The 13802-nt window shown below is 34.1% G+C and overlaps 1 protein-coding gene across 1 annotated transcript; it reads right to left on the bottom strand.

The window, feature by feature from the left end:
• LOC108472130 (nucleotide-sugar uncharacterized transporter 1-like) lies at positions 1-13397 on the bottom strand. The gene is made up of 7 exons (XM_017773644.2): positions 13186-13397; positions 11384-11535; positions 11069-11274; positions 10900-10993; positions 1903-2069; positions 1409-1576; positions 1-512 (listed from the first exon to the last, which is right to left on the bottom strand). The coding sequence occupies exons 1-7, from the start codon at positions 13265-13267 to the stop codon at positions 335-337; spliced, it is 1047 nt and encodes a 348-aa protein (XP_017629133.2). The 5' UTR covers positions 13268-13397; the 3' UTR covers positions 1-334.
• Positions 13398-13802: the final 405 nt, after the last annotated feature.

A 13802-nucleotide genomic window follows, 5' to 3' on the forward strand; every position in this document is an offset into this window, starting at 1 on the left:
TTTTTCATTATACTATTACAAACATTTATTCCATTCAACCGAACAGAAGAATACTATTACAACTCTATTCCATTCCATTCAACAAAATAATTGAATTACTGATTATAATTCTATTCCATTACAGTCCTATTTCATTCCCCAACCAAATGTGGTATTAATTTTTCTTTTAGTAGATTGCTTCAATCATGCTTATTTTAAATAATGTTATTAACAATAGTTTAAACTGTTACAAAGTTTTGCCATTCAGTGTCATATATGCAATCACCATGAAGTTTTTTTAGTTTTTGTAACATGTCGTCTCCAGTTCCTTCGTCAGGGACAACAATGACCCTGACTACCGCTTCATAGCACGTATATTAAGGTATGTGTAAAAGGACATTCCACCAATGGCTATAAACGCACCAAAAATACTGGTTGTGCCAGGATTTGAACCAAAAAGATAATAATTTCCAAGGAGGATAACACAAGTTTTGAATTGTCCAAGAACCACAGAGGATATAGCAGATGTAGCCCTGAACATGAACCAAACAACAAATGAGGTAAAGGGGCAAATAATTCTCCTCCTTTTTTTTTTTTTTTTTTTTTTTTACATTTTATCACCGTTCCACTTTAGACGTCCAATTTTTTTTTTTTTATGCATCTTGAACAATCAGAAAATATCAAATCTGACTTCTTTTATTATGTTTACTTCCATCGTTTGTTTCATATTAATCAACTCTAAAATGTACTTTCTAGAAAAGTTCAAAGATTTTCGGAAAACAAAAGAACTTTTTTTTTAATACTAGATAAACGCTTGCACCTTGTTGCGGGCATGGTATTATTTTTAAGCTGCTAAAAGGATTAAAAAAAAAGTAGAGATTAATCTAAATTATATTCAAAATAGAAATACTGAAATTTACAGTTTTAAATATTTTTATTCTTAAAAAAAAAACACTAAAAGCAAACATTGTTTTATTAATTAATATAATAATATATGACTCAAGTGAAGTCTCAATCTAAAAAATTATGTCAAATCCAGGTTAAAATTGAACTAAATTTGCAGATTTGCTGACTAGCCTGCTCATGGCCACGAGCAGTTGGGCACCTATTCTTAGGAAAGTGTCAGAGAATAAGATTTAATTTCAGTTCACTAAAAAGTTGTTTTTCGTTAAACAATCAATTTTCTGTCAAATGAACATCAGAAAATGCCAAAATCATTTTCCAAAAAAGTCATTTTGCCTTGAACAAAAAGAACCGGCCCTGGACCTAGCCAGCCATGAATACTTATCCTATGTTAAAGGGAAAAAAGCACTGTACTATAAAACCAACCCCATAAAGCAAAAAAGATGATATTATGGCAAGTCGTAAACATCAATGATAGCAAGTTGCAGCATGGATCAAACTAAAAACTAGCTTAATTGGAACTTACCCAAGTGTCAAAGCACTGGACCACTGAAGCAAGAAGCCAAGAAAAGCAGACACGAGAATGGCTGATGTACTGCTGAAGCTCCAATGGAACGCAAGTAAACCAGGAGGATCCAAAGGAATCATAAAAACCAAAAAAACCAAAGTGATTGGTGTAGTCTTCCACATTAATCTGTTCAACAAATTCACAACTTAAACCAGTGAGAAGTTTTGAAATATTTTAGATAATCAACGTAAAGGAAAAGGAATATTTTCTTGCACGCAGGTAACCATGACCATGTTTGGATATTATCGGGAAAGGAATAGTGAGAACAAGAAAGGATTAATCTTATCTCCGAAAGGAACTTACAATCTTTCCTATCAAGAGAACAAGCAAATATTACTTAAAAATTTGCATCCCATCTAAACATCCAAATGTAGAATCTTTTTTAGCAGGCTATACATTTATTCCACTCAACCTAAAACTGCCAAATAAGCTCAGAGGAACATGAAACATACGCCAATGCTGTCCATTTTTGTTGTTGTTGCAAGTTGGACCAAAGTATTTTATTGACTGCACTAGGTATTATCCATGCCAATGCTACACAAGCACCGAAGAAGATGAATTGTAAATCAGTTACAGTAGCAACAGCAACCCCAACTGATACAACTGCTAACGCAACCACCTGAAAGATTTCATAGGATAGGAGGAATTAAACAAAGAAAGAAAACGAACAGCAAATTGCCGACACTTGAGTTTGCTATTGAAAGTGTTGTTGGAAATCAAAGTTATAGGATTACTACTGTCAATTGAGAAGTTAAGATTGAATTCACTGTTTTTGATCATGTTAATAACCTCTAATCCGATTAAATTTATTGTTGATTCATTAGCTTAAAATGTTCCATCCAATCGGAATCTCGATTCCACAATTAACTTTCTTCTAAGGATACAATCTTCAGAGTACTTAAAAAGTATTTTGTTCTACTTTTTTCTTTCACTCGGCAGATGCATATTTGCATCGCTAGAAAACTCATTCTGAATTTTAAAAGGTCTTGAGGTATGGATCAGAAGAGCCAATCGATTCCCTTGTATCCTTTATTATCAATCAACAGGTGGACTTGTTCACTTGAGGCCTAATCGAATCCTTCAGAGACGATGTGGAATTACATCACCTACCCAATCTAGTTCAAGAGATGAGTCTAGAAAGGCTATTTGAGAAAAAAAATTACTAACAGAAACAAACCGACCTGATAATCCTACTGCTGTCTAGAATTCCAAAATTACATAAACAACAACTAAGATGATTCTGGACAAAAGAACGCGAGCTACACCCAAATTTAGCAATGACCCTTCTACCTTCGTTAAAACACTAACAAGCAGAGAGATGACTGAACAACGTGCAAAAGGACTTTGTTACAATTGTGATGAGCTATATGCGCAAACCCAATCAATGCAAAAAGCTTTTCTAGTTGGAAATAAAGGACAATGAACCAACAGAGATAACAACAGATGCAAGGGAACTGTGACTTCAAGCTTGAGGACAAGGTTTTTTGTAACACCCCCAAATTTTCAACAAGACAGAGTACTGTTCTGGGATTTGAAACAATGAAATGACGAAAAAATTAAAATTGAGTCAGATACAAATTTTACAAAAGGAAAATTGATATTAGGGATAGAATTCGATGAATAGTATTGTGGAAATTGGACATGTAGCAAAAGAATTAAATTGTAAATTTGAAAAAGTTGGAGAATTAAAGTGCAAATTTAATCAAAAAAGAAATAAGAATTATTACTGATTATTTGGCATGAGAATAAAATTGGAATAAGTATTAGTGCGATAAAAACAACTCTTGGAAATAAAATGAAAAAGATTTCAAAATATATGGATTAAATTATAAAATTTTTATTTTTGTCGAGAAGAGGATAAAAGTGTAACTTTTACCATACCAGGATTATTATTAAGAGTTTAATGTGAATTATGATATTTAGATTTGATAAGTATCTATTGTTGTGAAGAAATTATGCAAAGAGACAAAAAGGCAAAATGGTATTTTTATTCTAATTGTAGAGGTTTAAGACTCTTTTCTAACGAGTTTAAGGTTATGAACTCACTGAAGATTAAAATATACTCGAAGGAAAAATTTAGGGAAAAAGAAAGCTCTGCCTAGGTCTTAAAAATGTCTTCTCTCTGTGATAACTCTGGTTCTGTGAAATCCATTGCGGAGGAGTTGATGCCTAAGAAGGTTCACTTTAAAGAGAAATATGTTGACACGAGTAGTGACATGATGGTTGATCTGTCTTCGGAACAAACTATTTCGTGAAGAGACAAACTCGCCGGACAATCTCCAAAGGACACTCTCAATAGATTGGAAGAAAAAAAAAATTAACAAATTGGAAGGAGACATCCAGAAATTATTTGTGAATAGAGTGCCTGCTATAACTTTCTCGGATAGAATTCATCAAATCCTCATTCAAGGTATGAAGAACACCGTGATTTTAAAATTTCTTGGTCGTAATATTGGATTTTAGGTTTTCCAGAACAAAATATATAACTTGTGGAGACCCGTGGAGCCTTTGCATGGATATTGAGAATGGATATTTGCTGGTCAAATTTCAAAATAAACTAGATTGTGAAAAAGCTCTTTTAGAAGGTCCCTGAACCATTTTTGGTCAATACTTGACTGTCCAACCTTGGACATTAGCTTTTGATCCTATACAGTGATTTCCAAGTGTTGTGATGGCTTGGATCAGATTTCTTAGCCTACTTGGTTATTTGTACAATCATAAAATCATAAAATCATTACTGAGATAGGGAGAATGGTTGGAAAAGTAGCCAAGTTGGATATGAACACCGATAACAGGGCAAGGGGTCACTTTGCTACAATGGTTATTTAAGTTGACTTGGATAAACCTTTGGTTTCCTAAATCCTGATTAATGGTCGAAAACAAAATGTGGAGTACGAATCTTTACCTACAATTTGCTTCCTTTGTGAGAGATATGGGCATGTAGAGAATTTTTGTAATTATAGAAACCATGATCCCATTGGTGAAAAGAATATTGACCCACCGGAAGTGCCATGAGAAAGTCGAAATAGGGCCGCGGACGGGTCAGAGAAGACGAACGAAATTTACAGGCCATGGATGATTGTCGAAAGGAAATCAAGGTGGAAGTTTAGAGAGAATGCGCAAAACTCTTTAGGAAATCATGAGAGGGAAATTGAAGGTTCTCGTTTTAGGGTCCTTAACAATAAGGATTTGACCAAAGAGAATTATGAGGTGGATTTGCCAGATTCTCGGAGACCTAGAAGGAAAGAAGTTTTAATTGGAAATTTCCATAAGAAGGATTCTGGCTTCCAGCACAACGGTCAGACAGACGGGAATAATAATAGCTTACAACTCTCTAAAGAACCGTCTAAACACCTGGGCCTTGGGGTTTCTCCGAATTTTCAAGCCTGAGGCATGATGGATCAGTTTGGCCCGAAGTCAGTAGCCCAGTTTAATCCTGAGGTTGCTGGTAGTTGCAGTCGGTCCCCTACGGCGGCCGGATCGCAAAGAAAATCTCATAATGAGGTAGATCTTTATCTTGAAGGCAGGGCTTCAACCTTTCGGGTAGAATCAACATTTGTTGTGCATAACCAAAACGAAATTCTGGTGGAAGTAGGAGGTCTCGATTCCGGCAAACACTCGACTGTGGTTTTTCCTGAAAACAAAAATCTCAATATTAACAGCAGTGATCCTTCTCTTAAAAGATCCTTGGGTCTGTCTACAGTGGCTTTCTCTGGCACGGGAAAGGGAATGAGAAACAGGGGAAGGAGAATTACTAAAAAAACAAAGCAGAATTTTCCATAGTAATAGTACCTGATTCACAACCTCTGACTCACACCGAGTGATGTTGAAGGAGTCTATGGAGCAACTGGCTGAGAGTCTTTCGGCTTTATCCAAAGGTGATCTTGATTTTGAAGTTGTTCCAAATTTTGATGAACAACAAGTGGGAGCTAGTCTTTTGGGTCTTTTGAACTTTTATGGTTATTTGGGTTTGATTTATTTTAAAGTTTCGTTGTTTTTAATCTTCTATTTGGTTTTATTTTTATCTATTTATTTATTTATTATGGGCCTAAATTTAAATATTTTTACATGGAATTGTCAAAGCTGTGCTAGCAGAAATTTTATTTAAACTTTTCGGGAATACAATGTGGAACACCGATCTGATATTATTTGTTTGGTTGAACCGAGAGTGATTGGTATTAAGGTTAATTCTATTATTGAGAAATTGGGTTTTAATTGCTCACATCGAGTTAAAGTTGTTGGTTTTGCAAGTGGTATCTGGGTCAGATGGAAGGAGACGGTTCAAGTTCAAATCATTCGAAACCATCCTCAATTTATTTTTTTACGTATTGATAACTTTAAAAGTTCCTCTTTATTTATTTTCTATATGGCAGCCTAGATAGATCAAAACGTAAGCGTCTTTGGAAGGGGTTAAAATCTGTAATCCCTGATCATTCTATCCCTTGGCTTATTATGGGGGACTTTAACGCCATTTTATCACCTGCGGATAAGAAAAGTCCATTTACCATAGGTAAGCGATGTGATTTATTTGGACATTTTGTTGATTCTTGTGAGTTGCAGAACTTGAGGTATAGTGATTCTTCCTACACTTGGCAACGAGGTGACCACTTTTGTCAGACTCGGTCGGGCCTTAGCAAATGACGCTTGGATGATAACTTTCTCGCAGTGCTTAGTTCATCATCTCACTTGGATTAAATCGGATCATCGGCCTCTTTTATTGTCTACTAGACCGGATTTTTGTATAAATAAAGGCACTTCAGATTCTTAGCAGGATGGACAAACCACAATGATTTCCCCAATCTTGTCAGAGATAAGTGGAAATTTACAGGTAATATGGTTGACTCATTAACCAATTTTGTTTATTCTGTCAAAGATTGGAACAGGAATGTGTATGGCTTTTTGGGTACTCGTAAGCGGAACCTCATGAGATCGCTCAATAGTATTCAAAGTGCCTTAGTCAACTCTATCTCTACATGTTTAGCTAAAAAAGAGATGGAAATTAAAGATGAGCTAGAAAACGTTCTAGACCATGAAGATTTACTCTAAAGACAAAAAGCTCGGTGTGATTGGCTTCAATTGGGTGATCGTAATACTAAATTCTTCCATAGTGTACAATAAGGAGAAGGAATTTTAACCAAATCACATCCTTACGTATAGATAATGGAGAATAGTACTTTAATCAAGATATCCTGCAATCTAAAGCGGTGGAATTCTTTGAAAGACTTTATGGGGAGGTACCTTCTGTCTTGAGAGACATTCCTAATTTTGGTTTTCCTTGTCTTAATCCCTCAAAGACTTTTTTTTTGGAAGCTGATATAAATGATGAGGAGATTAAAATAGCGTTATTCGACATGGCCCCACTAAAAGCCCCTGAGAGTGATAGTTTTCATACTCATTTCTTCCAAAGTCAGTGGGATATCCTTCGTAATGATATATGTCAATGGGTTAAGGATGTTTTTGCTAGTAGGTTGATCGATTAGGACTTGAATAATAGGTTGATTGTTCTCATTCCAAAAAAATAAAGTCCTAATGATTTCAGTCATTTTCGGCCTATTAGTTTGTTTTCTATTCTCTATAAGTTGGTGATGAAAGTGATTGCACATCGGTTTAAGGTGATATTCCCTAAACTGATATATCAGGAACAAACTGGTTTTATAGCTAGACGAAACATTTCTGAGAATATCATTTTGGCTCAAAAAGTCATCCATTTTATGCAAGGTAATAGGAAAAGAAGGAATTGGATGACTATTAAGCTAAATTTGGAAAAAGCTTATGATAGAGTTAGTTGGGAATTTATTAATGCCTTATTGGCTGTAGCTGGAATCCCTGTCTTTCTACAGAACGTGATTATGTCGGCTATCTTTTTCGCTTCTATGCAAATCCTTTGGAATGGGGTGCCTACTCAGAAGTTCAAACCGATTAGGGGAATCCGCCATGGATGTCCCTTATTGCCTTATCTCTTTGTGCTCTGCATGGAATGGTTGGGTCATTTTATTCGGGCTGAAATGGATAACGGTAATTGGGATCCAATTCACTTATCTCGTAACGATCTTACAGTATCTCATCTGTTCTTTGTTGATGACTTGGTGATTTTTTGCAAAGCTCATCTTTATCAAGCACGGCTATTGGATAGCATTCTTACTCAGTTTTATAAGATTTAAAGGTCACAAAGTTAGTGTGGGAAAAAGCAATATCTTCTTTTCCAAGTCTATTAGAGTTGATGTCTATAGTCAAATTAGCCAACTTTTCAGATTCCAAGAGGTTCAAAATCTAGGCAATTACTTAGGTGCCCCTCTTCTTTATGATAGGGTAACCAAAAGCACCCTGAGTTTTATTGTTGATAAGGTAAGACGAAAATTGCAGAACTGGGATGCAAGGAAGCTTTCTATTGCGGGAAGAATAACCTTGGCTCAATCAGTACTTCTCTCGATTCCTAATTATTTTATGCAATCTATGATGATTCCAAAAGGTGTTTGTGATGAGATTGAAAGATTGGTTAGACAGTTCATTTGGGGATGTACTGATGGTCACCCTAAAATGTCCCTAGTGGGTTGGATTCTATATGTTAACCACGGACTTGAGGTGGTCTTGGCTTTAGACATATGAGTGACCAAAATTTGTCCTTTTTTATGAAGATTGGTTTTAGCCTTGTTTCTAAAAGAAATGCACTTTGGGTTCATGTCCTTTGCTCAAAGTATGGCTGGAAAGAACAGTTTCCTACTTTTATTGGTAGGAATCAGTGTTCTCATTTATGGCGATCTCTTTCTAGGATTTGGTCACCCCTTCGTGAAAATTTAGTTTTGTCTATCGGAGATGGTGCCAGTGGCCAATGCTGGAAAGATTCTTGGATTCCAGGTATGGGCTTCTTGATATCTAAAATTCCTTCTTATGCTAACCTTGATTTGGATTGTTGTGTTAGGAATATGGCAAACTTAGATGGAAGCTAGAACTTAGAGATGTTTCGTATTTGGCTACTTGATGATGTCATTAGTAGGATTACTAGTATTCCCCTTCCTCATCCCTATTTCGGTTCGGATAGAGTGATTTGGGCTCGTTCAACGCCAGGAGACTTTCTAGTTCACAGTACTTATTGGACTTTAAAATATGATTCTTGGAATCCTCAAGAGGAGTATTGGAAGACTACTTGGAAATATTTGGGTCCACAAAGAGTAAGAGTTTTTTATTTGGTTAGCCTTTAAACAAAGACTTCTACCTAACTCGGAACGCACTAGACAGGGTATCGGCCACAGCAACTCATGTACCTTATGTGGGCATGACCTTGAAGATTTGGCGCATGTTCTTAGAGATTCTCTTACAACAAAAGATATGTGGATGCTTGTGCTTCCAGACCAACTAAAATAAAGGTTTTTCTCTATCTCTTTTCAGAATTAGCTTTTACTTAACCTTTGTTTTCATGAAAGATTGTAAGATAGTGGCCTCACTCGATCATGTCTTTTTGGACTAATCGCTTAGCGTATTGGGAAAAACAAGAATTTGTTCATATTTCAGAACATTTCCTCAGAAGCAACTGAAGTGGTGAAAGTCTCTAGTTGTTGGGCTCACCAATACGAAGCTCAAATTCCACTAATAATCCAGATGACACTTGGGTGATTTTATCACTGATGGGGCTGTGGCCGGAGATTCTGGATTTGCGGCAACTAGAGGAGTAGCTTGAGACCATGATGGAAAGTGGATAATGGGATTCACTCGATTCTTAGGTGTTTGTTCTCCGTTTGAGGCTGAAGTTTGGAGCATCCTAGATGGGATCCTCATTCTGCTCAATAAGGGATATAGACAAGGCATTATCATGACTGATAACCTTGAAGTCGCTCAGAATTTGGAGGACTTGGATTTGGAAGATTCCGGGATTACTGCGCTACGCAGAACTCAACACCTCTTGCGGTCGGAAGGGGAATGGAAGATTAAGCATGTCCCAAGAGCCCAGAACTTCGTAGCGGATCGTCTTGCTAAACTTGGATTGAGCTGGAAATCGAGCTTACAAGTCATGAATGAAGCTCCTAAGGAAATAATAGATCTACTAAAAATAGATAAAGTTAACAATTTTTTATGAAATTGATGTAATTCATTCTATTTTTTTCACCAAAATAAAAATAAAATAAATAAAATAAAATAATTATATCGATAAAAGTAAATATTGATTTTGAAAGTTATTTATTTCTTAATTTAATCTTATTAATATACATTATTTTGATAGTTTTGGATAAATTTTAAATATGATAATTTGAATATCTAATTTTTTATAATAAAAAAGAGATAATTATTTCAAATGTAATTTTCTAAAAAAACAACTAATAATTTCAACGTCATAAGTAATTATCCACCGCTTTTCTTATTCAACACTTTTTTATGAAAACATGATATTAAGTAAAAATTAATTTTATTATCAAATACTTAAAATATTAAATGTTAAAATTTTTATTTTCAATGAAATAAAAAATTAATAGTTTATTTAGCACACCCTAGGTAAGAAGTTCACTCCATATGATTTTTGGGATACAACATGCACACATCACTAGCACGTAATTCCTATGACTCGATAACACAGCATGAATATATGCTCTTAGCCAATGAGCCAGATGCTTAGATTTAGTTCACTCCATATGATGTCGCATATTAGGAACTATAAAAAAAAAATCTAACTCTAATGAATTATGAATATGGCCATGCACTCGATCTTATAATTATTATTTACAAATGAAAATCATATTAATAATAGAGGAATTAACTTTTTGTTTCAAAGTCCTAAAATAACAAGTTAATCCTTAATTAGCATGTACGAACAATTTGCAGCGAAGCACAAGGACAAATAAGTTCGAAGACAAATGTCTCATAAGAAGAAAATCATGATCTAAGAATAAAGTTCTAACTAAAAAGGAAAAGGAAACAAGACACCTATACATTATTGATTCCCTATTAGCAAGAGGTGAATCTAGGGGGTTTGACAGGCCACAGGCCCCTTACCCCCTAAAATAGAAAATTATTATTTAAATTCTTTAAATTTTTTTTAAAATTTTAAATTAATAAAAATAAAATTATATTTTAACTCCTTAAAATTATAAAATTTGATTTAATTTTTTAAAAAATATAAAGATATAAATTATAAAAATTAAATTTCATTCACCCCTAAAAAATTATTTTGACTTCGCCCCTACCTATTACTATACAGCTCTACTACTCATAGATAGATATAGATATAGATGTAATCAGTAATTTAGAACAAAAATTGTTTAGAAATAGTGAAGGGGGACAATAAACAATTTGATTCCATCCAAATATGAGATAAATATTTCCTAAGACAGTGATGGAAACAGAATATTTCTCCATTTTGAAGAAAGCTAGAAATTAATATGAATTCTATGTTAAGAATGTTCTTGTATTCATCATTTCTGTTAATTATAACTTAAGTATTTACCAACACATCAGAATACCTTTGAGAAAGCGATTCTCTTCTTGTACCATATGAATTCTGCCAGGACAATCAATGGTGTAATAGCAATCTTAGCCATCTGATAAAATCCCACACTGAGGAAAAACTAAATGAATTAATGTATAAAGTAGGGTGTCACCTAGGAAACTGAAATTAACTTGTTATCTCACCTGTTGTACTTCAAGCTGACATTAGCAAGGCCAGTAGACACAGAGTTAACAAATCCGAAAGTAAACAAAGATAAAGGGGCCAACTCTGACGAAGGAGATGCAGGAAGGATAGAAAAGAATTTCAAACTCGCCATTAATGCCCAGCTGACAGCATAATGAATAACTGTCAGACATACCGGGAACTGAAACCCAACATTTTCAAGAACCTGGATGAACAAAAAGTGTGGAGCATTGAAATTTTAGAATGCTGCTACAGCTAAAACAGACAGTGCAGCAAAAGAATTATGTTGCATACGCAAAATTGATCATACAGACCCATTTGTTCAAGAAAATGATGCCAACAGCAACCACTAAGTTGAACGTAAGAGCAGCAAGAGGGCCACAAATTCGTTGTTGTTCATGCTTTGCACTTTCGAATGAATGCAACTTCTCAAATAAAGAAGCTTGATTGTTCTCCAGATCCCTGCCTTTTTACCCAAAAGGGAAATGTTTGAAGATTTAAGATTACACAAATAATTTATAGAATGTACAAATGTTAAAAAAGGTTATTGCCTGCATTGATCAAAATGTAACAAGAGTGGGGATTGGAGATATGAGGTGTAGTTCAACAGACCATAATCCTTAAATGGATCCAAACACCCAAAGGACCTTTTGGAGAAAAACAGATATTTGTGTTTTACGTATTAAGTTGGGAGAACTAAATATGCTTAAGCTACAAGTAAAACCAAAAAGAAGACCAGGCAATACATGCATGCATGCTGTTTCCTCTTTTCTTCATATCAGCAGTGTAGACACAAACAGAAGAAAAAAATTATTAAATGTCAATACCATGAGATACATGTAGTAAACTGTCATGCTACCTAATATGATTGAGTTTAAACTTGTTGTATAGTGTTTATTACACTGGCATCTTGCTAATTAAACATGATTTGTGTTCGTATCAGTGTCCAAAATTGCCAAAATCTAGCTAAAAGCTTTCAAAGCTTTAGAATCGAAAATCTAATAGAGACATTTAGTGTATCAGGCAACCCAAAATTGAATCTTTCTCCTGGATTATGAAGGTAAAATAACGATCAAATTCAAGTTAGTCTCTAACACTAGGTTTGGATTGCATTAAAATTAAGAAAAGGAAAGGAAAGTAACAACATTTCTCTTGTTTGAATAGTTTTTCTTATTTAAGGAAAGTAAAGGGAGTTGAATTTCCCTAGCTTTCCCTTAATTTACTTAGTTTTTAATTAACCAACTTGAAGGAAAAGCTAGAAAAAGGAAAATAAGGTTACTGATGTGAAATTACATTTTATCCTATCAATTCTTTATAAAAATTATTTTATAAAATGACATAATTAGAAAATTTCATTATAATCAATCATTTCTTTGACTTCTCTCAATTTAACCAAACAAAAATAATAAATATTACTTTGCTTTACAAATTTTATATTTCAAACAAGATAAACATATATAATGTTCTCTTTTTAACATTCATTTCTTTTCCTTTACTTTGTCTAGTAAATTTCAAGGTCCATAGCAGAGGTGAATCTAGGGGCTGATAAGAGTCCGGCTCTCCCAAAATAAAAAATTATTATTTAAGAATTTTTTAAAATTTTAAATTAATAAAGTTAAAATTATACTTTGACCTCTTAAAATTATAAAAAATTTAATTTAATTCTTAAAAAATTATAAAAATAATATACTATAAAAAATTAGAATTTCATTCGGGCCCTAAAAATTTGTTCTGGCATCCCATAGATCTTTGAGGCAAATAATGGAAGCCACAATTTCCCAGCCTAAACGGCCAAACCTCAACTTCCATCCCAAAAATTTAAACCTGAAACTTCAAAATTGGAATCTCAAGTTCTAACCATCAGTATGTACCCTTGAAGACACTGCTATACAAAGTTTGCTTCAATAAATACTACAACTTCTCACCCAAAATTCATATATATATATATATATACATATATATACTAACAGGGTCGTTGACAGAAATTAATGAAACAGAAGCAACCAAGACTGGCGAATTAACATCTTAGCAGCAAATATATTTCTAAGCAAAAAAGGAACACGAAAATGAAAAATAAAAATAAAAATTAAAGTATTAATGTATTAATGTATTTTACCTGGTTTAGCAAAATCATTAGGGTTTTGCTTCCTCACATCTTTACTAAAGAAAAGACCCAAAATCTGATTAATGCGCCGCATTTTTCGACTTCAAGTTTTGGTGCGTTATATGTTTTACAAGGAGGAGAAGAAGAGCGGATTGCCATTGCAATCGAGTTCAAAACCAAGGAAATGTTAGGATGTTGACCAGCCGGCCAAGGTCTTTGTTTTTCTTATTTTTAAATTAAATACTTTTATTTGATTGTAAATTCCTTTTAATTATTATTTGATTTATCTGTGGTAGTTTCTTTGATTTGTCGTTGCTGGTGGCTTTGCCTGCGCTGCCCTCGATCAATAACTGTATTTCACTGTTATAAGCCTGCATTGCATTTTATAGTTAAACAAATGATTGGCTCGACAAAGTGCCTTAAAAGGGTGAGGTCTTAGTTCTTTTGAACAACTCTTGGTTACAGGTTCTCCAGATTGCGCACGAGATGTTATTGAATCTTGCTTAGAAAATTTGAGTTTCAGTACTAAAAATAATGTTTGCCCATTTCCAAAAAGTTTTGGATCCACTCAAACTAGACATCTGTAGCAAATTTACATGTGACAAAAAGAAGTTAAGCATCCTCTTCCT

This window comes from Gossypium arboreum, chromosome 11, assembly GCF_025698485.1.
Source record: "Gossypium arboreum isolate Shixiya-1 chromosome 11, ASM2569848v2, whole genome shotgun sequence".
NCBI classification, from domain to species: domain Eukaryota; kingdom Viridiplantae; phylum Streptophyta; class Magnoliopsida; order Malvales; family Malvaceae; genus Gossypium; species Gossypium arboreum.